Raw genomic sequence first — 24,783 nt, 5'->3', positions numbered from 1 at the left:
AAAAATCTCAAACTTGACACATTAGGAAAACAGTTGCAATAAAACATTGTTTTGCCAAATCAGACAAAATACCCTAAACAGTAGATACCTAAAGCAGGAAACTTTTGCACGTATGTATATGATCATGCTATTCAAGAACATTCTTGCAAATCCTGCTTTTGAAGGCTTCCCTAGCATGGTCTTTCTCTTGTGGATCTCAGCTGTTGAGTAGGCAAATTCATCACCGCCTTAATAAAATACATATTTCAAAAATGTTGATCGTTGTATCGATGGCTGTCTTTGATCCTTTATGTTCTTTCTTCAATAATGAAACTATTGACCTGATTTATGGATTTAGACCAATGATTTATCATTATTGTGAGAACTGTTCTTGAGGGCCTAATCTGATGTGTTGAGTGCCCTCCAGACCCACTGAAGCTTATGGGAGTTGAGGGCACTCTGTGCTTTGTAAGATTGGACCTTCTGTTTCAGACTATGGCCCCACTGTGGTGCTGTATAGCCCTATGGATTTGAGGACCCTTAACTGAGGAAGAAAAGAGAATATAATGCATATGATTATATTTTAAACCAGGCTTAACTTTTAGACATGGTAGAAGTTATTTTCAAAAAGATACTATTGAATTTTCTAATTTGTGTATCAGCTGGTGTAATTCATAAAATCCATGAGGTGCATAGTTGTCATCGTGATCAGCATAATGTAATGCTGTCTGAATAAATAAAGAGTGCAAGAACTGCTGCTTTTGGTTCTTAAGTTTAGGCATTAACAGCTTAATGGAGGAGTTTTCATAATGACAGATGTTTGGCAGCTAGTAACCCTCTTGCTTAAATATTGTAAAATTAACTTTGAATTATGAAATTAATGATGTGAAGTTGCACCATCAACTTGGAATCCAGTGTGTATACAAAAAAAGAGTTTCTTTGAGTCAAATGGGACAGACTTGCAGGAGAAGTTCATCTATTAAGAACTTTTTTTGAGTCAGTCTATTCCTCTTCAAGAGGGAGGCCTTCGTGAAAACTATTGTACATAAAGGGCCTGATCCTGAACCATTAAAGTCAACAGAAGCTGGCTCAAATCCAAACAGTGCAATGGGGCCTTGCTCATGATTAGAGCCTCTGCGTGCTACTGGAATATAAACAAAGATTACAATCTGTATCTGACCCATGTGTTTCTCTCAGAGGGTTCTGGTTGTGTGAAATAAGATTTCATCATGGTGAATGTGTAATATCATAAATTAACAAACATTTGTGCCCCAACATAAGTTACATAGTTGAATATTTTTGCAGTGCTTCATTATTTACAAAAACAGACCTCTTGAGAATATAAATTACTTATTGACTATGTGACTGCTCTTTTAATAATAAAAAAAAACCAAATCTCTTATCTTCAAATCGAAATGTGCAACATTTCATTTCCCTGCTTTCTAGTTCCTCTGCCTTTGGCCTCATGTAACCCTGGGGGGATTTGTATATCACACAATTTGCCTTACACAACAGAACAGTAGCAATAGCTGAGAGTAGCTGCCAAATGGTTGGATACATGATCATCCCCAGATTGTTCTTGCTCATTCTCTTTAAAATACATCACGTATGGATGTTGCTGCTAATTTACGATTGTGCACAAAGAGGTAGAAGAGCAAAACCTACTACTGAATCTGAACATGTGAGAATATGAACTTTGGAGAGGTCTATTTTCAAGCCTCTAGATTATTTGGATTTATGGTGAAGCAGTCTGATTCCTAAATTACAGGAATAAATTGTACTGAGAACTTCCAAATTATTAAAAACTAAGCTGTGTGTTACCCTAAATCCACATACAATTTCCGTTTGTATTGGTAGGCGTTGTTCTTGCATCTGAATTAGGTTTACAACATGAGAGTAAAATACTGGCAGGAGGTAGGAAGGGGTGAACTGTTCTGTTGTAACTGAATATCATGAAATGAAGCCCCTAGAATCTTACTGACTGCTCTTGCCTACGTAAAAGAATAAACTGTGCTACATTCCCTCTCTAAGGGATGAAGACAGCAAGTCTGTAGCTCTGAATTCAGAACTATTTTCTTTAACTATTTCAGGTAAGTTTCACAATAAGATGGCAAAATGTGACTGGAAAATAGAAAAGGGGAAAAGACTAGTCATTAACTGATCGCTGCACAGGTTAGCAGGGAGTTGTTCCTTGTCTCCTCCTCCCGGATGTTTAAGATTACACCAATGTGCAGGTAATGTAAGGGCGTGATGTATTTTGCCTGCTGGAGACAGGATACCAAACCTGAGGGTTCATTTTTTCGATCTAGTATGGCAAAGTGTTTGTTCCTAAGTGGCTGACTGGCATTAAGAACTTCCTAAAAATAAATAGCTGCAGAGTACTGATAAATAATAAATGGGGTGCTGTGGAAATCACCGGAGCATATAACCAGACATGTAGACAGGATGAAAGAGTATTAAAACTTCCTCTCATGTTTCCAGGGATTTAAGACAAAGCTGTAGGAGTACTTCTACATTCACTTTGGAGAGTTTTGGTTTCAAATGCCTAAACTCGAGGGAGGCAGAAAACTAAGATAGGGATTCTTCAGTATTGGAAGAGGCAGATCATCCAATGAGATTAGAGTCAGGAAACTGCAAAGGTATCTTCCACTTGTTTTCCATTCATTTATTTTGAGAGTTTTTCCTCCACTCAAACCTTATTCCAATATTTCCCTCACTGTCTGTATTTGATTTATTACGTATCTGATGAGGGGGATTAGGGAAATCATTCTTTGTCAGTTTCTTATTGCTGCATGGTCTGCCACTGAACACAGTCATAGAACTCAACAGGGGTCCAGACACACCGTCATGAAAATGTTAGCTGAGCGCTGGGGCACTCTAACTGCTCTTGGATCTCTGTCTGCTTCCAAAGCAGTGGCAACTGGGCAGGATAAAGTCAATCATGCAGTCGGATAGGAGGTAGGCACGGAGCATTGAAGAAAAACAATGTGCTGAGAGGAAGGATAGTCTTGTGGTTAAGACACTGGACTGTGACTCAGGTGACCTAGGTTCAATTCTGCTTCTTCTGCAGAATCCGTATTATCATGGGCAGGTCACTTAATTTCTCTCTGCCTCAGTTCCCCTGTCTGTGAAATGAGAAAAGTTCTCTTGCATTTTGTCTTCAGTCGTAAGCTTCTCAGGGCAGGACTGTATCTTACTGTGTGCCTGTGCACGTCATCTTAATGGAGTCCTGATAGCCTCTCAGTTGAGGTCTCTAGAAGGTACAGGAGTATAAATGATTAAATAATAATCCTATAGCGATGGGAAAATTCTTCTCCCACTCAGCAGGGCAACAGATTGTATTTATAACCAATGTAAGTCTTGCCCTTGCCAGAAAGTTTAGAAACTATTCCTGCTGCTTCCCCTGCCTCTGCTGAATTGAGGCAGATTCCAGGGTTTGAACTGCAGTATCTCATTTGTTACTGCAAAGTGTCTTCTGTCGGCCATCAAACCACATCACCACAGTTTTTGTGACCAACAGTCAAGTCTTTCATCCTAAATTACTAGTTCAGATCTGGTCGGTGCTGAATGACGGTTACGACCATCTGATGGCTCGTGTGATACGATTCATTAGCTAGTGGGCAGGTATCCACATCCCACAGTGTCACCACTATAAGCACCACTACGTCAGTCACAAGAAAAACTGAGGACTGAATTAGCCCTTAAGACACAGCTACCTTCTCATTCCATGGGGGCCTATCCATGCTAATGTTGAGGCACATCAGTGGGACAGTGTGTGAAGCTTGATCTGCCACGGCCCATGCTGTATCTGTTCTGTGGGTAAGTCGTCTTCCATCTCCCTGACTGTCAAGCAAAGAACTAAGCTGCAATTATTTTTAAAGATCTTTCATGTGCATAGGGGTGTTTTTTTATTTTACTATTTTTAGTCAGACATTTGAACTGACATTAACACTTCCTTCACTGGGGGTGAGCAGTTTGTTTCCAGCATTGACATTGATTTTATGTGGGGAGCACAAAAAAATCTTAAATGAATCTTTGAGGCCACATGTCTTTGCCTCTAGGACAGATTTCAGCAAATGTATTTTTCTCCAAGTGTGTGGCAGCTCTGCCAAAAATTTCCCTTCCTTTCCTCTCTTCACAAAGTATGTTGTTATATTTGTCACTGTAACTGACTGTTTTGAGCTCTCCATTCTGCAGAATTGCCTCCTGTCCTAGCAAACCCTGGCCAACGGTGCAAAACTTATAGGCAGCTAAGATGAGAATGATCCTCTGTTAAAAAGTAATAGAAGGGGATGTTGGGAGTAAAGGCAAAATGTGCCAAACTCTTGAAAGCAGAAGGGCAAAATGTTTATTGCATCAGAATTCTCTTCTCTGATCCACAGTGGATTTTGACCTTGGTATTTTCCTCACTGTTTATGCAGAAGTCCCCATGGATGATGTCAGAGAGCTCCTTGCACATAGGGAAGAGCAGAGATGCTGCATTGCTCTGTGGAAAATAGTTTTATTCCCCATGTTTTATTTTGAATATATATTTGGAATTAAAATCATTTAATTTAAATAATCTTGCCTTCCATGTATTAACAAATGTCACATCTTCAAAGCACTCAAACATTTACTATTATTTTATGCAGCTGACTTGCTTTCCTGTTACGTTTTTTTATTGCAGTGAATCTGAAATCCTGCACCACGACAAACAATATGAGCCCTTCTACTCGTCCTTTGTTGCGCTCTCCACTCATTACATCACTACAGTGTGTGGCCTAAGTAAGTGTTCATCATGTCCTACTTCTTGTCTAGTGACTGGGATGTAATGAACAGGGATGTCATTCTTTCGGTACTTGCTTCAAGTCTGTTTTCTGAATCAGATGTTAATGAAGAGTTTGTGGGTCTGGCACTTGCCAGCAGTTGTTATAGCAGCCTGTTTCACGAGTGTGGGGGAAGCACAGCCCTAAGGATCTAGGCATTGTAAGTGAAATCTAATGGTGAACTCTTTGCTTTATGACTTTTCTCATTTATTGAAGCCTTTTAGTGTCATTGTAATGCAAAATAGCAAATGCTGTTATAGCTTGCATATTTATACCTGCCTCTGGAAATTTCCACTACATGCATCCGACGAAGTGGGTATTCACCCATGAAAGCTTATGCTCCAATATGTCTGTTAGTCAAGAAGGTGCCACAGGACTCTTTGCCGCTTTTACAGATCCAGACTAACACGGCTACCCCTCTGATACTAAATACTATTATAGTATCCCTTGTATCTATGGTGGTCCTTACACCTGTATAGATAATTATTCTTGCTTTAGAGAAGTTCCTTGTATATTATTGTCTAATAAAGAAATAGACTAAACTTAATCTTCTATCAATACAGTATGTTACTCTGCAAGTGGTTCTGTTGAAGTTACTGGGACTAAATGTGGAGTGAGGTGCTATTTATAAGAGTATTGGGATCAGACCCTCTCTTCTGTCTCTCGCACACTGTTTTCTTCAGTATAGTTAAGAATGTATTCCAGTGATTTAACTCTCAGAAGGTGGGGTTAAATGATACAAGCTTTTTACTTTTGTAGTACCCAGGAACCAGCTGCAGTCCGTGGCAGCTGCTTGTAAAGTTCTGATTGAATTCTCACTACTGCGACTTGAAAACCCAGATGAGGCATGTGCTGTTTCACAGGTGAGTAGAAGGGTGGATTTTGAGACTGGAAGCAGAACTATATCAGAGAAAGGGTGCGTGGCTTCTTCCTTCTTAGTGTCTGCTCTAGTGTAATTTTGGGAGCTGTTGCAAGATGCAAAGTTATTCTAGAAATATTTAAGATTTAGTGCCCTAGAAGGGTAACACTTGTAACACTATCTTGTTGCCGCATCCTCAGTTGGGTAAGGGTTGTGGTGGGGGAAGGAAAAAGGAGAGAAACAGGAAATGCTTCTGCAGGGATGGAAAGTGACCTAATCCACCGTCCCTTGCCTGCCTGCGACACATGGTACTTGTAACCTACTGGATCTTTCTTGTTAATGCCTTCTTTTTCCAGAATCACTGTGCACAGGCATTAAGATGAGTGTTACCTGCAGATTTGTGATTAAATAGACTTCAAGGAGCAAAATTAACTCTGAACATCCATTCTGATTTTCTATTTTCTCTGCTTTGCATCTTGAGAGATGCTTCCGCATTGCCACCTCATTTGTTCTTCTTGTGTAAGAAACAAACTCTTCTCTGGTCATGTGTTCCTCTCCTACGGAGAGTTTTCCTCTTCCACAAAAAGAAAACAAGTTGCTGAGTTTCACAATCCTTTAAAATCCTAAAGGTAAATTGGCTTCTGAGGCTCAGACACAAGGTGATCACTTACTTGTTCTGAGCCCGAGTGCACTATCGGAAAGATTGCTTCTCCAAGTGCTGTTCTGTAGCAGGGAGAGGATTCAAGTCCTGGCTGCTCTCTCATCTGCTGTTCATTCCCTTCCATGCTCCTAGATGAGAGATCAGCTTTGGCCTGTGAGGGGAACATAAGAACGATCACACTGGGTCAGAGAAAAGGTCCATCTACCCCAGTATCCTGTCTTCTGACAGGGGCCAATGCCAGGTGCCCCAGAGGGAATCAATGTTGAGGGAAAAATAGGGAAAAAGAGCACTTGGATTTGATTTGGTGTCCTTTTTGTAGAAACACCTGATTCTGCTGATAAAGGGGCTCTGCACTGGCTGCAGCCGCCTGGACAGAACTGAAATTATTACTTTCACAGCAATGATGAAATCAGCCAAGCTGCCTCAAACTATCAAAACCCTCTCTGATGGTAAGTGCTTCAATGTAATCTTAGCACATGCTTGTTGTTTCAATGCAGTACTTTTACAAAGCACTGCACACTTCCTACCCTTGACATGTGGAATGACACTCTGCTTCTGCCCCTGCAGTGGAGGATCAGAAAGAGTTGGCCTCTCCAGTGAACCCTGAACTGCGACAGAAAGAGGTGCAGATGAACTTCCTGAATCAACTGACATCAGTCTTTAACCCTAGAGTGACAGCATCACCATCTCTTGCTCCAGACACCCAGGTGATCAAACAGCCTTAGAACAGAAGTGCCATGTTCCTAATACTACTGGTGTGAGCATAGGGATGGGCAGAAGGCTATAGGAGATGAACAGGGAGCTTTTTATATATATACTCAGATGAAGCTCTTCTGCACTGGTTAAATCTCATTTGCATGTGGGTAAGTATCAATGAGATGGAGGAAAGTATGGTAAATCTTTTGGTGACTGATTTATCACAGTATGGAAAGCTAACATCTTTGGAGGTGTGGGTCCTCGTTGAGTTGTGTTGCAGATCAGTCTTGCTCCCATAAAGAGACCTGCAGTAACACCCCATTTTCAGATGCTGGTTGTCCTGTATTTCAGGAGTTCTCCACAGCCCAACTGTGCCACAACTGGTTTTCTGCATATAAAAGCCAGAGCCAGCGTTAGGGGGTAGCAATCACGGCAATTGCCTGGGTACCCATGCCACAGGGGTCCCCGCAAAGCTACATTGCTCAGGCTTCAGTCCTGGGTGGTGGGACTCGGGGCCCTGGACTTCAACTCCATGTGCTGGGGCTTTGGCTTTCTGCCCTGGGCTCCAGTGTGTCTAATGCTGGCCTTGCTTGGTGGACCCCCTGAAACCTGCTTGTGGCCCCCCCAGGGGGCTCTGGACCCCTGGTTGAGAACCACTGCTGTATTAAACATCTGCTTGTTTATTAGGTGGAAGGAGAAAGTGATAATCAGACATCCACAGATCAAGCCTCTGTGGCGAAGACCAAAAGTATATTCATTGCTCAGAATGTAGCCAGCCTGCAAGAGCTTGGTAAGAATGAGCTTTTAATAATAATAATAATAATAATAATAAAAATTAATAATTGTTCTTGGAATGTCCCAGAGTGTAAGCCCTGGAGCCTGAAGTCCTCTGCTGCAGAGATGCAGCATGGGTAACGATAGTGCAAGCCTGCCCTATATCACACCCTGCCATCCCTAACCTGAAGGAACCAGCTCTATGGGTGGAGGGTTGAGTTCATCCTCCAAGACCCACTCAGTGATTTGTCTTTGTATTGAGATTGCCTGTAAAGTTGGTGGCTGTGATGTGGTTACTTATTTGTTAGGAACAGGATGAAGATGATGATTTAACTTACATGCAAATAGCTATGATACATAGAAAAAGGCAGTGTAAAATGACAAAGGATGGCATACTGACTGGGCACGAGTGATGGGGTTGGGAGTCACTGCTGCATAAGTTAGGTCTAATGTACCACACAAGATGAGCATGAGACCTTCCACGTAACACCTTTTCTGTTACTTTTTTGGCTGCTATCCTGTGGTGCATTTAAACTAGATTTTAACTTAGGTTTCTTTATCCCAATTACCTGATCTGTGGTGCCATCCCTATATTTCCTCACAACAAATTGCAACTGCATTCATTTTAAAGATAATGCCACAGGTGAAATATGGGGAAAACTTTATCCCCACTGATTTAAGCCCATGGCTCATACTCTGTCACCTTAATTCTAGTTTTAAAGCCATCCAGTGGAACAACAAAGGTAAAGCAATGGCCTGTTTTTTTTCTGATTTATGTCTGATAGGTGGCTCTGAAAAGTTGCTGCGAGTGTGTCTGAACCTCCCTTACTTTTTGCGGTACATAAATCGATTTCAGGATGCAGTGTCGGCCAACTCGTTTTTCATTATGCCAGCCACTGTAGCAGATGCCACTGCAGTCCGCAATGGGTAAGAGATTTCAATTTTTCGTCCTTGGTTTATATTAGGTATGTTAGATGAGAGAGTGCGAATGTACAAGTGGTACAGTACCGGCCACTGTCTCTCTTCTATTAGACATTTGATGCCAGTAAGTCCTCTCCAGAGTGTAATGTGCTTTTCTTAACTCATTTCAATTGTGGTTATAGGTTTCATTCGCTGGTGATAGATGTGACCATGGCATTGGATACTTTGTCTCTCCCTGTGTTGGAGCCCCTGACTCCCACACGGCTGCAGGATGTGACTGTTCTTGCCCTCAGCTGCCTTTATGCAGGTGAGTTAATGTCCTTTGGTAGCATCATGTTTCTAGAGATCAAAAGTCTTTTCTCTCTCCCTGGAGCCCTGAGTAGCTCTGCATTTCCCCTGCTTTGTAACCTGCACCTTTGAGACCCAAAAAATGACCTCCTTCCTTCATAGAATATCAGGGTTGTAAGGAACCTCAGGAGGTCATCTAGTCCAACCCCCTGCTCAAAGCAGGACCAATCCCCCACTAAATCATCCCAGCCAGGACTTTGTCAAACCTGACCTTAAAAACTTCTAAGGATGGAGATTACACCGCCTCCCTAGGTAACGCATTCCAGTGTTTCACCACTTTCCTAGTGAAAAAGTTTTTTCTAATATCCAACCTAAACCTCCTGTGCTGAGGGAGGACTGAACAGGACACTCTTTGAAGGCTGACTTTGATTGGGTGGAACAAGAGGCATGCTGAATTCCCAGGGGTTCGCCTCTGTAACATAGTACTCCCAGTCCATAGCACTAGAAACCTAGAGTGCCCTTTCCTTTTTGTAAATCTGAAGGCTGACTTGGTAGTATTGTGTTCAGGTTAAGCAGGAAATTGTTGTAATGTCACCAAAATGACAACGGACAGTGCTAATGCAGAGTTTCTGTGACTGAGGGCGTATTGGGTAGTGTTGGCCGTCCTTGTAAACCTGTCCTTGGGATGCACAAGTTCAGTAATGAAACACTTCCTTAGTTGTCATCTTTCACCTTTTCTGCTTTGCTTTGTTGTTCAGGACTTAAATGTTTCTCAGAGTTTATCCTTTAAATTTGCTAGTTATACCTAGAATTCAGCCCTGTCTCCCAAGTGTGTGTAAGCGCCCCAGAATTATGAGAATGTAATCAGTGCGTAAAGTATTCTCTATTAATAATTTCTGCTACATCTGATTCCCTCCTGAGTATTAGGTTGTATGTAACTTCGTTGTTTTAGGGTAACTGAAATTATCCTCTCTTCTGCCAACTGGAATGGTGAATATTCCTGGCCTAATCAACTCCATGTGTAGTTTCCGCACTGCTGACTGTAGTGTAAGTGAACAGGAATATAGATTTCCAAGGTCAGCTCTTAACTGTAATGTGGTCCTTTGCCCTCTTCTTTCATCAGGTGTGAGTGTGGCAACATGCATGGCAATCCTCCATGTGGGCAGCACCCAGCAGGTACGAACTGGATCCACAAGTTCTAAAGAAGATGATTACGAAAATGATGCTGCCACCATTGTACAGAAATGTGTAAGTTGATGGCGTGGAATGCAACTGCTCAAGGGAGAGCAGTTGTCTTGCTTTCACTTTATTTTTGCCAAGGATGCAAAGGAACATAACATAAGAACGGCCATCCTGGGTCAGACCCCAGGTCCATCAAGCCCAGTATCCTGTCCTCTGACAGTGGCTAGTGGCAGGTGCCCCAAAGGGAATGAACAGACAGGTTATCATAAAGTGATCCATCCCCTGTCACAACAATCCCAGCTTCTGGCAAACAGAGGCTAGGAACACCATTCCTGCCCATCCTGGCTAATAGGTCCATCAATGGTTATCTTCCATTAATCTATCTAGCTCCCTTCGGAACCCTGTTATAGTATTGGCCTTCACAACACCCTCTGGCAAGGAGTTCCGGAGGTTGACAGTGCATTGCATGAAAAAATACTTTGTTTGTTTTAAACCTGCTATCTATTAGTTTCATTTGGTGGCCCCTTGTTCTTGGATTATGAGAAGGAGTAAATAACACTTATTTACTTTCTATATACCGCTTGTGATTTTATAGACCTCTATCATATCCCCCTTAGTCGCCTCTTTTCTAAGCTGAAAAGTCCGTCTTATTTATCTCTCCTCATACGGAAGCCATTCTATACCCCTAATAATTTTTGTTGCCCTTTTCTGAACTTTTCCAATTCCAATATATCTTTTTTTTGAGATGGGGCGACCACATATGCACGCAGTATTCAAGGTGTGAGCATACCAAAAGACTAGAAGGAAACTCAGTTTAGGTCTTACACATGGAAGTGCCTATCAGTTTTAACTGTTTGAATCACTGTTAGCTTCTCTTGGTCCCTGGCACTGGGCTTGCTGACACCTGAAGAAAGACTGATACCAATATAAGCTAGTAATATCTGTGAGTTTGCAGTGGGGAGGATTACTGTGGAGTGGAACCGAGCAACCTTCAGAGAAGGGTGTTTGAGTAGTACATGGAATAGTTTAGTGACTTGTCTAATAGAACACTGCAAGATTACGAAGGTTTTTGGTTTTACTTACAGCTTGAAATCTATGAAATGATTGGTCAAGCCATCAGCAACTCGCGCCGTGCAGGGGGAGAGGTAATAATCGCATCCCACCGGGAACCTTTTCTTTGTTGTAACTTGTGGTGGTGCATTTGGTCAGTTGGATTTACGTTGGTGTGTCTGGTTTTTTCACTGTTCGAATGCTAGCATTATCAGAATTTCCAGCTGCTTGGGGCCTGGTGTTTGCTCAACAGCCTCTTCCTCATCTTGAACCTCAACCCCACTGCCCTGGCCGATAAGGGAAAGGAGAAAGACCCATTGGCTGCTCTTCGAGTCAGAGACATTATTGCTCGTACCAAAGAGGGAGTTGGGTCTCCCAAGCTGGGACCTGGGAAAGGGTATGTGAATACCTCCACTAAGTTAATCAGTTTACACATATCACTGTGGTATTGTTCTGTTATGCTGTGGCTGTTACTCCTGAGTGGTTGTCTTCTTCAAGAGACTTCCTGCGCCCGCCCACCCCACCTTCATAATCAATCCCTTCATATTCTTTTCTCCAGTTTTCTTCCCTTTCAGTTTAAACTGAGTGAGATGACTGAGAAATTGCTCTGTTAATTTTTCACAAATTATATTGTGCATATTTTTTAGCCAGTACTTAGTAAGAGGAGGGCTTTTTATCTGTAGAGGAATATGAAGATTCCACTTTAGGCTTAGCGCCAGGTACTTTCTCAGTGGGCAGGGAATATATCTTGTATCGGACCGGATGAGGCATTGTATACCATAGGGTGAACAGAGCCTAGATTTCTGTCTAGTAGGGCTTGGCACCTTTAGTGAACCTCCCCTTCCCCAATCAATTCATGATTCTCTACAGTAGCAGATGCAGTTGTGGGGTGGTAGGAATCTGTAAACCTTGCCCTCAGGTGGAAGAATATTTTCAAGTGAATTATTATTTTCACTTGAATTAAATGCTAAAATTAATTTTCCTATTCCACTTATTGTGAAATTTAAATTGTATACACTTTGGTCTGGCCGGTATTGCAAATGAGACGTAAATGTAATTGATATAAGCATCAGGCAATGTTCCTGATACTCTAACGGTTCACTGTTTGGATTAAAGTCCTCAGAGATGACAGTGATGTACAATGGAGAGATTGAGCTGGTAATTCTTTGGCAGTTCCTATAGAAGACAAGTAGATAGCATTAGAGTAGTGATTAAAATATTAATATCAAGACCTTTTCTTTTTCTGCAGACATCAAGGGTTTGGTGTTCTGTCAGTGGTGTTAGCAAATCATGCCATCAAACTCTTAACATCCCTCTTTCAAGATCTGCAGGTGGAGGCACTACACAAGGTGAGAAGGTGGAACTCTGATTTTCTTAAATAGTCTTCTTCATTGGAACATGCTTTGAACCGTCCTTTGATGCTGTCCCCTAGGCGTGGGAGACTGATGGTCCCCCAGCAGTGCTGAATGTCATGGCTCAGAGCACATCAATTCAGAGAATTCAACGTCTGATCGATTCCGTACCGCTCACTAATCTGCTGCTGACTTTGCTCTCCACTTCTTATAGAAAGGTAGGAGATGGCACGTTGATAGTTCTGTTGTGGAACTTCTCTCAGTTAAACAGTGAGAGTTGTGTGGAAAGTTCCAGTTGCAAGTGTCAACTAACATGCTAAGGAGAAGAACTTAGAACTGTGTTTACTTATAAATGTTGCAAGTTACCAACAAGGAATTGGATGTCTCCCATTTTATAGAATAGGAGAGGTGGTGACTATGACAGACTCTGTTCTCAGGTGCTTCCAGTGAACTAAGAAAATAAGGGTCCTGTGTACAGAAGGGGAGTCTTCATGTTTCGATTGTTATGCAAAATGTACCTTGGAGTCTTTGTGTGGGCTCTGCGTTAGCCACCCCAGAAAATGATGGATGTAATTTAGAAGAAAGTCTTGATAGGAATGCCAGTAAGCAATTTGAGCAGAACTATAATAGAAAGGAATAAAAAAAAAAAGGAGGATTTGAAAGCAAGTCTGTTCTTATCTATTGTACTTTCAAGTTTTGATCTTGTGGTTTAACTTGCCCTGCTGTTCTTTTAAGGCTTGTGTCTTGCAACGTCAGAGAAAGGGTTCCATGAGCAGTGATGCAAGTGCCTCTACTGATTCTAATACGTACTATGAGGATGACTTCAGCAGCACTGAAGAGGAGAGCAGCCAGGGTAATAGTTTTCAGCAAGCATCTTAACTCTAGGTCTTACACTTTTTATTTTTCAACATAATGGAAGCCTGTGCACTAAGCTTTTATCTCCCAGGACTGGATTACACTGTGGTGCTTAAGAATTAAACTCATTTGTTAGGATCAGTGGGCGAAAAGAAATACCAGCAATGCTCTGTAGGTACTGAAGTCAGCCCCCCAGCGTTACAGGGTTGGCAGTATCTGCTCCAAATGGAACTTTGGGGAAGACTGAGAATTCTCCCCCCTCAAAGGGGAGTCCCTGCCAAATGAAGATAGAGCTCGTTGGCCTTGTGATTGAAAGGAAAGGTGAAGTTGTAGGGCTGCTGGTATTGCCCTTTACTGGGCTCTTAGTGAACTAGCTGGTAGAAGCAATGTCATTTTGCATTTGTATCATTGTTTTCCATGTACTCTTTATTAGATGATGACAGTGAACCCATCCTTGGGCAATGGTTTGAAGAAACAATTTCTCCAAGTAAAGAGAAAGTGGCCCCACCCCCGCCACCTCCCCCACCTCCCCTGGAGAGCTCCCCTAGAGTGAAAAGCCCCAACAAACAGGCTACTGGGGAGAATGGAAACATCCTGGCCAGCCGCAAGGACCCAGAATTGGTATGCTATGATCTCCGTGATGAATTATGTAATTAGTGAGATGTAGCACTGAACAGTGGCCAAAGAGGCTTGTTAGTCTGGCACTTAGCAGTTTAAATCAGGCATAGTATTATATTGCTGTTCTGAGAGTCATTGGCTAGCTGGGGTAGGGTGAATGGCCATGGGTCTGATTGCCAAAAACCTTGGCTTCAGGAGGAGCTGTTTTGAATTACTCTTTCTGGAGGTACATATTAATAATGGCTATTGTCAAGGGAGAGAATAATTAAGATAATATCGATTTAGGTTGGAGGGGGTGAGGAAATATGAGGGCAGAATTATAAATGGAAATGTTAACTGCACTTTGTCAGACAAACCATTCCTTTGGGTAATAGTGAAAATGAATGTTGCTGTTGAGCAAGATAATGGATTTGCAAGCTCTTTAGACATCTATATGAAATACCAGCTGAATGAGAGAGCCACTCATCCCAGTGGGTTTGTCTTGAAGACTAGAAACTGTAATGGCAGACAAGCAGAGTGGCTGTACAGCAATCTAATTGTAATGAGAAGAGAGAAGTAAATCTGAACTCTAATTATTGGCTTGTAATGGAGGACGAGTGTAGCTGGGTGGTGAATTACCTAGCAAAGAGATTTTTTTGTTTAGTTTTTCTTTGACCACTATTGGATTTTGATGTTTCTAAGATTGATGCATTTCTCTTTCTTCCTTCTAGTTTTTAAACCTGGCTTCCAATATTCTGAACTTCATTACTTCCTCCATGCTGAACTCCAGGAACAACTTCATTCGCAACTACCTGAGTGTGTCTCTTTCAGAGCAGCACATGGCCACGCTGGCTAGCATCATCAAGGAAGTGGACAAAGATGGGCTGAAGGGTGAGCAAGCAGAACTTCTTTACTCAGGGAACGTCTAGGATGGGGGAGTTCTACTTTTACATGGGTTTTCTTTGTCCAGTGTTGGGATCATGGCTCTTCAAGTAGAGCTGTAGTAGGAATTGACATAATCTCATTTGTGTTGCAGGCACATCAGATGAGGAATTTGCTGCTGCATTGTATCACTTTAACCATTCCTTGGTGACCTCGGACCTACAGTCTCCTACCTTGCAGGTTAGGATGTAAAATTAAAGCATTTGTGTCTGGTGTTGAATTTACATGGAGAATACATTCTATGTTAGTACATCAGTGCTTCTCACTCTAGAGCCCCTTTTGAACACCAAGCAATGGGATATTGTGGGGCTGGCAGAGGAGATGCTTCTTGAGGCGATGCTTTTTCTACAGAATAGTCCCCAGAATGAAAACAGTTGGAGAGCAGCAGTCTGCATCAACACTCATTTGTAAGGGGGTTTGAATTAGTGCCCTTAACTCCAGAGATGTTTAAAGGGGAAACTGAATAATTCTCCATGTCTAGGATGCTGTTAGTTTCAAAGAATGGTTTCTGAATGTGCATTTTACTGTAGGAATTTCCTGCTTGGCTTTTTATGATTTGATCTCTTTTGCTTTCATATACTAACCTTGTGGCCTCTAGGTTTCTTTGTCAGAACACGTAATGACCAAGCTTAATGCCATAAGAAGAGGATTTGTAAATCTGTTACAGTAGTGTATCAAAACCCTATGCCTTTTGTTGACTATTTTCCCCTATAGTTTAAATACAGTAATTTTTTGAAGTAGTTACTCTTTTTTAAATATACATTTTTGACATACGTAAACAGAGAGCGAGCATAACTGCACTCAGTAGAAATGGAGTGTTAAGAGTGGGGATGACCTCTCTGGTTCTGGTTAGAATTTACTGGAGACATGGCACTTAAACACAATCTGGCAAATAAAGAGGTAGTGAGTGAAGGGCCTTCCAGAGACTGTATTGGCGCTAGTTAACCTCTTGCATCGGTGTTTAGCATACTTAATAGATGTAATTAGAGTTCAAAGAGTTTCAGATCAGTGGTTTCAGGTAAAATCTCTTTTCACATGTCCATATGTTCCTGTTTTTGTGGCACAATAAAAGTAGCAGTCCGTTCTCCTTTGGTGGTATTTTTTTGTGTTTTTTTTCTCCCCACATCCCCCCAGTCTTAAGGATACCTGAGTTTTAGCTTTTGACAGTGAAACAGGATACATGATTAATGTCAGGCAGAGTAACTATAGACTCTGCAAGTCTGTCTACCATTCTGCCAAACCACCATCTCTTCTGCCAGTATTGGGTCTCATAAGTGAGCAGGACTCATGATATTTTTTCCTAGACTTTTTAATGTAACAAAAGTCCCCTATGGTGTAGATGGAGGCTTTAAAAAGAACAACAAAATCCCTCTGCGTAACTTCACTTGGTACCTATGCCATATTTTACTTAGTACATGTGCCAAATAATGTGACCTTCCAGAGGTGAAATACCACTGCATTAACCCTATATATATCATAGAATATCAGGGATGGAAGGGACCTCAGGAGGTCATCTAGTCCCACCCCCTGCTCAAAGCAGGACCAATCCCCAATTAAATCATCCCAGCCAGGGCTTTGTCAAGCCTGACCTTAAAAACTTCTAAGGAAGGAGATTCTACCACCTCCCTAGGTAACGCATTCCAGTGTTTCACCACCCTCCTAGTGAAAAAGTTTTTCCTAATATCCAACCTAAACCTCCCACACTGCAACTTGAGACCATTACTCCTTGTCCTGTCATCTTCTACCACTGAGAACAGTCTAGAACCATCCTCTTTGGAACCCCCTTTCAGGTAGTTGAAAGCAGCTATCAAATCCCCCCTCATTCTTCTCTTCTGCAGACTAAACAATCCCATTTCCCTCAGCTTCTCCTCATAAGTCGTGTTCCAGACCCCTAATCATTTTTGTTGCCCTTCGCTGGACTCTCTCCAGTTTTTCCACATCCTTCTTGTAGTGTGGGGCCCAAAACCGGACACAGTACTCCAGATGAGGCCTCATCAATGTCGAATAGAGGGGAACGATCACGTCCCTCGATCTGCTGGCTATGCCCCTACTTATACATCCCAAAATGCCATTGGCCTTCTTGACAACAAGGGCACACTGTTGACTCATATCCAGCTTCTCGTCCACGGTCACCCCTAGGTCCTTTTCCGCAGAACTGCTGCCTAGCCATTCAGTCCCTAGTCTGTAGCGGTGCATTGGATTCTTCTGTCCTAAGTGCAGGACCCTGCACTTATCCTTGTTGAACCTCATCAGATTTCTTTTGGCCCAATCCTCCACTTTGTCTAGGTCCCTCTGTATCCTATCCCTACCTGCCACCGTATCTACCACTCCTCCTAGTTTAGTATCATCCACAAATTTGCTGAGAGTGCAATCCACACCATCCTCCATATCCACTTAGAGCCCTACTGTTTATTATCACTTTTGGATTGTTGAAGTTTTGTAGTTACTTAAACCAACATGTAAGGCTTTCCTCTCAACTGTGTATCTGTTGTCTTGTGCCAGAACACTCTTCTACAGCAGCTGGGGATAGCCCCTTTCTCTGAAGGACCGTGGCCTCTGTACATCCATCCTCAGAGTCTGTCTGTGCTGTCTCGGCTTCTCCTTATCTGGCAGCACAAAGCCAGTGCTCAGGGAGACCCTGACGTCCCAGAATGCCTTAAAGTTTGGGAGAGGTAAGAAAATGTTCTATATATCATGACTAAAAATAAGTGACCTGCTCTCTCCCATGACTGCTAATTTCCTAGGAGATGGTATATTTTCTGTTGGACAGATTAATCCAATGACCAGACATTTGTTTTTAAAAAAACTAGGAAAATCCTAGAGGGGAAGGATGTGAAGCTTGGAAGATCCGGTTTATTTGTTTGGGGAGGGGTGAGGAAGATAGAGTTCTTCAAAAATGCCTTAGACTGGAAAATTCAGCCCCTGGATGAAAATAGGGGATGAGAACGCTTATCAAGTATCAAGACTAGATGAGTAGAGTATAGACTGCTCCAGCAGCACTGATTTTAAAAAGAAAAAGCAATAATCACATTCTTTTGGTGCCTCATACCAAGCCCATCATTGTGGTATGTGAGTTCCTTTCTGCCAAGCCTTGACCCCTATGTACTTGTTTTTAAATGTGAAACTGTACAATAGTCTGGCTGAGTTACAGCCTTTCCTGCTGGGGCAAATGCACATCTTTCTCTTTTTTAGCTTGTTATATTTATCTTGAAAAGTTTTTTGCTGTTTTTGTTTATATAGGGCATAAAGTCTCTTCCACAGTCTCACTTTCATGCATCCTTCAGTGAAGTTATGGTTAATTTGTGAAATCGCAATATTCACTTAGTAAGACTGAGGTCAGAAACAAAACTCTAGTTGCACTGCTTGATCAAGTAGAAAGAAATCATTATTAAAATGTGCATCTTAATCAGCGAGCTTGCTTCAGGGGAAGTCCCCTCACAATAGTGTGATCTATGGATCACTCTTCAAAAGAACAAACGTCTTACTGAACCTCTTTCCTGTTGCTGGCAGGTTTGTGGGCACAATGAAACAAAATGCTCTGCAGGGAACTCTTCCTAATGACACAGAAGATCTGAATGTTGAGCACCTCCAGCTGCTGTTGCTTATTTTCCACAACTTCTCAGAGAAAGGCCGCAGGTCTATCTTGACCCTCTGTATCCAGACCATCCTGGAACTGATTGTGAACATGGACTCCCAGCTGCGGTCTGTGCCCCTTATCCTGGCTCGTCTTCTACTGGTGTTCGACTACCTTCTTCATCAATATTCCAAAGTTCCTGTATACCTGTTTGAGCAGGTAAGGGATTGAGGATGCATGTTTCCATTGTTTAATCAAATAATCACTCAGCAATGACCTATATCAAGTAGTCTCCTTGTTGTATTCCTGTTCCTGTGTGTCTCCCTTTTGGCATTTCCAGTAACTCCTTGTTTTGATTTCACTAACTGCATGCAAGGTTACATCCAGTTAGCAACACAATTGGAGCTGTTAATTTTGAGCAGCTGGTTTGGGTGGAGTGTTATGTGGCTTTATACTCGGGCATACTGACTGCTATAAGTAAATTCATGCTGGGCAGCATGGGTTACTAGTATGGCAAAGCCCAGAGCAGTAAACCTGCCTTCTTACTATTGCGTGTACTCTCAAACACCCTTCAGGTAAAGTTCTTTGAGTTTAGCTCATCTCTGTTGCTTTGTTTCAGTCTTTGGCACTGTTCCAGATTAATGAGATGCCAATGTTTTGCAGACTATTCTCTGGAGTATCTCCTTAGTATCTTGACAGTAGTCTTACTCCACTGGCTCAAAAGTATGAGAGAGTCTTCAGCTGTGTGCTCAGTGCTATCTCTGACTCCTCACAAGTTGGGAAAGTCCATGTGTTTGGTGGGGGGCAGGGGATTGTATATTTTTCTTCTAAACAGCCTGCCTTGTTTTCTGTGTGTTTTTTACATAGGTACAGTATAACCTGCTAACCCAACCCATTGGCTGGGTGAGTGGATCCCAGGATAGTAGTAGAAGAATCTCTGTCCCTCTGTATCATGGATTTAAAGAAGTGGAAGAAAACTGGACCAAACACTGCTCATCAGGTCAGAAGGGAAGTTGTTCAGTAAAATTTTACTCCTAGCCGTGGGGTTGTGGTTGCATAATAAATGAGTGCTGCAGCATGAAGTCAAAAGTCCCTTTCAGGACTTCGGAGTGTGGTTTAAGACACATTAGACTAGACTAAATACCAGGCTTGTTGTGAATAAATTACTTGTAATTTTACACCAAAGGGGAGATGGGGGAAACCTGCAGACCTCTAGCATTGCCCAGCCATTGTTTGTTGAACAAAACATGCCTTACTCATATGCTATGTAGGTTTAGGAATATGATAGTTTTTGTAATGTTTATTTTAAAATGGAAAAAGTACTCAAATGCTAGACATGCATCACTCAGTTAATCTGTGCCCCCTTTTATGGGTATATATGTAACACACACACCGTCTGTTGAGCAGATTTTTACTCTAGCCTTAAGTGACTTGTTGTCTTTGAGGGGAAAAAAAATTACCAGTGATGATATGCCAGCAGCATTGTTTATCTCTTCAACTGTTAAATGGTTTAACTTTGGTATCTGTGTCCCAGATGCAGTTCCACAGCCCAGATTCTACTGCATCCTGTCACCAGAAGTGTCAGAAGATGACCTGAACCGCCTAGATAACATGGTACCTGGAATTTCTTTAAAGACTTTCTCTGAGCCTGTATTACATTAGGGAAAGCAGCGTAGAAAATGACTGGCAATGTAATTGAGACGTGAGACAAAAGGTGCCCAGTGATTTCATTTAGTACTGCATTAAAAAGAACTGTGTGTATTAGCTGAATAGATGTTAGTATAAGACAATAAACAGAGTTTGAATACTTTATAGTTAAACAGTGCACAAATCCTAACTCGAAAGCTGATATTTGGTGAAATAATCCCAGCTCACCTAGCCCATATATTCTTGCAGTGATTTGCCCAGTGGGATATATAACGTCCACCTGTGTTGCATAGAAGTAAACTGTGGCTGAAAAGAGAGGAGAACTTTTCTGTCTTTGTGGTAGCTTGATTCTGTCGGATGTGCCAATGCCAAGAGTTCCTTCATATTCAAGTTACCTCTCAGCGCTTCGTCTAGAAACGTGTCTGCTGAGGAGTTGTCTCCCCATCAGTTTGCCCCATGTTCCTTCTGGCTTTTTTACAACTGCTGTCTTTGCTCACTAGAGTTCTTATTTCTGCAGCTCAAAAGAGAAAATAACATATTGTTGGATGGGGCAATTTACCATATACACCAAGGTTCCTGTTTGTACATCCAAAATGTGTTCCTTTCTTGCACACATTTAAAGCATCTTTGAGACTGATTGGGAAAAGCAGCAATTGACACACCTGTCCTTTGGGGTTATTTTGCTTGGGAGTGTGTGTGGTGTTTTTAGTATATCTGGGAGCGGATCTGAACTGGCTATGGATGGGAATCTATGTAACCAAGGAGGAAACAATTCTGACTTGGCTTTTTCAATAGGTTTGTGAGGTCCTGTTCTCTAGGACAACGAAGTATGATGAGCTTTATGCAGCCCTGACCTCACTACTTGCAGCTGGATCCCAGTTTGATACACTCAGGAGGAAGGAAAACAAAAATGTCACTGCACTGGTAAGGGCATATGTATGTGTTGCTATAACATTCTCCCTGCTGAGAAAAAAGAGTGGCTCAATGCAGCTGCATGCATGTTATACAGAGAGTTTGGGCAATAGTTGCTAAACTGGATTTCGGAGCTTAAAATTTCCTAGTAAACAGTTGTCTTATATTTTGTCAATGTGAACTGGTGGGCCAACTCCTCACCAGCCAATGCATCAAGTAGTATGCTCCCAGTAATGGCAGAAATTCAGTCACTTCCTTCAGGGAGGAGTTTATTCAAACCAAAACAGATTAATTAAGTCCTCCTGCCTGTCCTGTCTTACAGTCCATTCCTTGTAAAGCTTCTGCACCTCCCCATGCCTCATTGGTGTGAAGATTCCCCTTCCAGATCCTTTCTCCTGATTCTGGGTCTCCTGCAGCAGCCTTCCTACTCCCTGCAGGTCTCTCTCCCTTAACTGAGCTGCTTGCTCAGTTAACTCCCTTAACTGAGCCTGCAAGTCACCTAGTCATCTATCATATGATTCCTGACCTCAAACCCATCACCTGGATGGCAGCTAATTAGTTATAGGTAAGGTTAAGCCCACCTCCCTTTAAGGGCCATCCCATCCTGTGACCATCAATAACAAGATGCACTCCTGTGTCTGGCTTATAATTCAGTGTCTGCTTCAAGCTTTTCCAGCTGCCTAAAGGAATAATTTGGACCTTTCATCTTTTGGGCTGAAGTGGATTCATTGGATTTTTGTGGCCATAGTAGAATGGGGAAGAACTTGAGTGATGTATGTTTGTGTTGGTGCAGGAAGCTAGTTGATGACACTTCAAATGTAACGTTTTAGATTAATATTTCAGTTTTCACTTCAGCTGAAAAAATATAAATTGTTCAAACTTTCCTAGGTTTGAGAGAGTCAAGCTGCTGGCTGTGAGATGGTTCTTAAAGTTGGCTGGTTTTGTTTAGTGGTAAATGACACTACATAGTGCCAAGGTTCTTTTAAAACCTATAATGAGCTTCTGGATCATGATGTCTCCCAAATGTATTCAAGAGGTCTGGCTTGAATGTGATTTAGATTAGATGAGAATTTTATGCCTCTTGACAGGGAATTATGTGAGATAAGAAAATTTGTGCCACCAAACCAGCATGAAATGGAAGTATGGTCCATTTCACTCTAATCTCGGGGACACTACCTCCACATGCAGACACATTTAGGAGCCCCTGCTAGAATCACAGCAGTTGAAGCAGGGTGATTATAAATGTTTCCTTCCTGATGTATCCTCCACTGTCTTTGTTTAGGAGGCCTGTGCACTTCAATACTATTTCTTGATACTGTGGCGGATATTGGGGATTTTGCCTCCATCCAAAAACTACTTGAATCAGCTGGCCATGAACACACCAGAGATGAGTGAATGTGATATCCTGCACACTTTGCGCTGGTCTTCCCGCTTACGTATCAGTTCCTACTTCAGCTGGATCAAGGTATAGCCCTTTCTTTAGAATTTACAATGTACGGTTTTTGACACATTATTAGCGTTCAACACAACAGCACAAATTCCAGAGCTGTAATGATCTGTGTCAGAAGTAAGAAAATGAAATTGTAGCAATGTGTCAGAGCTTAATGAGGAGGGAAATATAAACTGTGCTAGGTGTATCAAAAATAGTTTTAATCTCCCTAAGTGCAGCTGAGGGGATTAAACCAGTTCTTAGTCTTGTTTTATAGCTGCTTTTTTTAATATTAAACAACATTAGCAGGTGTTTCTAAGATGGACAATGATCATTTTAATCTCTGCCTGGTTCACTTCATGTGGGAATTGCAATGTTTGCATGGTGGTGGGAAATGGGGGTTAGTATTATATGGGGTTTAAAAAAACCCAAGTATCATAGCATGGTGGTGGTTCATAAATTGGTAGATTCCACAGCCCTTCTATATTCCCTTAAATGTGATGCTAAATCTTTCTCTTCAATACATACAGGATCACCTTATCAAACAGGGCATGAAAGCTGAACATGCTGCTTCTCTCATTGAATTGGCATCTACCAAGTGCAGCTCAGTGAAATATGATGTGGAAATAGCAGAGGAGTACTTTGCTAGACAGGTAAGTTGGTATGAATACTGGATACATATAAGCTAGTGTTGAGCATTGATCTTTGTGTGGCGCATTGCTGTTATAAATGTCTTCATTCTATTTTAAGATTTCCTCTTTCTGTGGGATCGACTGTACCACAATTCTCCAGCTGCATGAGGTTCCCAGCTTGCAGTCCATTTATACCCTTGATGCTGCAATTTCCAAGATCCAGGTTTCTCTAGATGAGCATTTTTCCAAGCTAGCTGCAGAAACCGACCCACAGAAATCATCTGAGATAACCAAGAATCTGCTGCCTGCTACGCTACAGCTTATTGACACTTACGCTACATTCACCAGGTATGCTGTTGACTTAGCCCCTCTAGAGGGATATTGTTTTCTTTTCTGTACTTGGCTCTTCATTTTGTGTTAGCTCCCCAGCCCTGTAGTGTTCTTTTTTAATAGTCCAGGGTGATTGCTCTGTCATATATCACACAGAACGTACCATGTTAAATCAATAGACAATCTAAAATCCATAGGTTTTATTATTCTTTTTCAAGTAATCTACTATCTGATCTTTCAAGACTTTCCTACAAGCTGCAAAACAGCTTTATCTCTGAAGATGAAACCTCTTCCTAGCACCCTGAAAGAGAGAGAGCAGCACAGGGTTATTTCAGTGAGTTATTCTTGTAACTGTCAGGATGACTTGGAAGTGGGGTGGTATAATTGTTAAGTGAGAGTCCAAAGCCTTTTAAACTGCCTTTGGCTCCTGTGCAGAAGAAAGTGAAAGTAAAGCAGCTTTTTTGTTTGTTTGTTTCCTGAGCAGCCACTTCTATTGGTAAGTGGCTTAAAGGAGCTTAAAAGCCCAGAACTCGTGGAATGGTATTGTAGGATTTACGGGATAACAATTCAGAGAGTTGGTTCTTGAAGTTTGCCTTCCCGTCTGTTACTGTATTGGCATGTTAGTTCTGAAATGCAGAGCTGTCCCCTGAAATGAGTCCTTTCCACCCCCAACACAGATCTTACTTACTGCAGAGCCTCTCTGAAGAGGGGTCCGCTGAGAACAAACCTTCTGAAGAGAAGCTTCGGGGGTATGCTGCTGTCCTGGCTATTGGATCGAGCCGCTGCAAATCAAATACTCTGGGTAAGGCTCTTGTGGCGTTTAGCTGCGTTCCTAAATTTGTTCAAGGGAGACTTTTGATACAATATTGTAAAGGTTCAGCTTCAAAGCTGTGCTGGCAAAAGGTTCACGCCCCTGCTGCCCCCCAACCATCACCTCAAAGACGGGGGTACTGATGCTGTGTAGTTCAGTCAGGTACTTGCACCTCTGGATTCAGAAGTGGTTGTAGTGCAGAAGTGTGGGGGGAAATCATGAAAACAATAACTAGCTTAAGTCCAGCCAGCATTAAAATGGCTTTGCAGCTGTGTTGCCACTCTGCTGGCATAGCTGTCCTTTGAATTTCCATGGATTTTCATTGCTTGAATGGATAGGCTGCATACTGTGTAGCAAGTGAAACTTTCAGAATTCCTCACAGGAGGGATTGTTGTTGGTTAATCACTTGATTAAAGCATTTTGACACGTTAATACTGTTGAAATAATACCTTTTCACTGGAGGAACTGTCTGCTGCATGACGAGTTG

At 42.0% G+C, this 24,783-nt stretch overlaps 1 protein-coding gene across 3 annotated transcripts in view; it reads left to right on the top strand.

Annotated features, from left to right (window-relative positions):
- The window catches only part of UBR4 (ubiquitin protein ligase E3 component n-recognin 4), a 113,850-nt gene that overhangs the window by 1,413 nt on the left and 87,654 nt on the right, over window positions 1-24,783 (top strand). For all 3 annotated transcript variants that reach the window (XM_073317114.1, XM_073317113.1, XM_073317112.1), the window contains exons 2-26: window positions 4,646-4,743; window positions 5,544-5,647; window positions 6,624-6,753; window positions 6,872-7,011; window positions 7,688-7,790; window positions 8,560-8,701; window positions 8,878-9,002; window positions 10,107-10,231; window positions 11,251-11,310; window positions 11,422-11,612; window positions 12,465-12,564; window positions 12,648-12,785; window positions 13,303-13,420; window positions 13,856-14,043; window positions 14,751-14,910; window positions 15,056-15,141; window positions 17,464-17,633; window positions 18,472-18,754; window positions 19,403-19,535; window positions 20,070-20,149; window positions 20,978-21,106; window positions 22,377-22,559; window positions 23,054-23,176; window positions 23,274-23,503; window positions 24,163-24,287. In XM_073317114.1, coding sequence (XP_073173215.1) covers window positions 4,646-4,743; window positions 5,544-5,647; window positions 6,624-6,753; window positions 6,872-7,011; window positions 7,688-7,790; window positions 8,560-8,701; window positions 8,878-9,002; window positions 10,107-10,231; window positions 11,251-11,310; window positions 11,422-11,612; window positions 12,465-12,564; window positions 12,648-12,785; window positions 13,303-13,420; window positions 13,856-14,043; window positions 14,751-14,910; window positions 15,056-15,141; window positions 17,464-17,633; window positions 18,472-18,754; window positions 19,403-19,535; window positions 20,070-20,149; window positions 20,978-21,106; window positions 22,377-22,559; window positions 23,054-23,176; window positions 23,274-23,503; window positions 24,163-24,287 — 3,464 coding nt within the window. The remainder of the gene's footprint in view (window positions 1-4,645; window positions 4,744-5,543; window positions 5,648-6,623; window positions 6,754-6,871; window positions 7,012-7,687; window positions 7,791-8,559; window positions 8,702-8,877; window positions 9,003-10,106; window positions 10,232-11,250; window positions 11,311-11,421; window positions 11,613-12,464; window positions 12,565-12,647; window positions 12,786-13,302; window positions 13,421-13,855; window positions 14,044-14,750; window positions 14,911-15,055; window positions 15,142-17,463; window positions 17,634-18,471; window positions 18,755-19,402; window positions 19,536-20,069; window positions 20,150-20,977; window positions 21,107-22,376; window positions 22,560-23,053; window positions 23,177-23,273; window positions 23,504-24,162; window positions 24,288-24,783) is intronic.

Source organism: Lepidochelys kempii, chromosome 18, assembly GCF_965140265.1.
Source record: "Lepidochelys kempii isolate rLepKem1 chromosome 18, rLepKem1.hap2, whole genome shotgun sequence".
In the NCBI taxonomy this organism is placed as follows: domain Eukaryota; kingdom Metazoa; phylum Chordata; order Testudines; family Cheloniidae; genus Lepidochelys; species Lepidochelys kempii.
The sequence above is the reverse complement of the archived record's forward strand: the minus strand, read 5'-3'. Positions and strand labels throughout refer to the sequence as shown.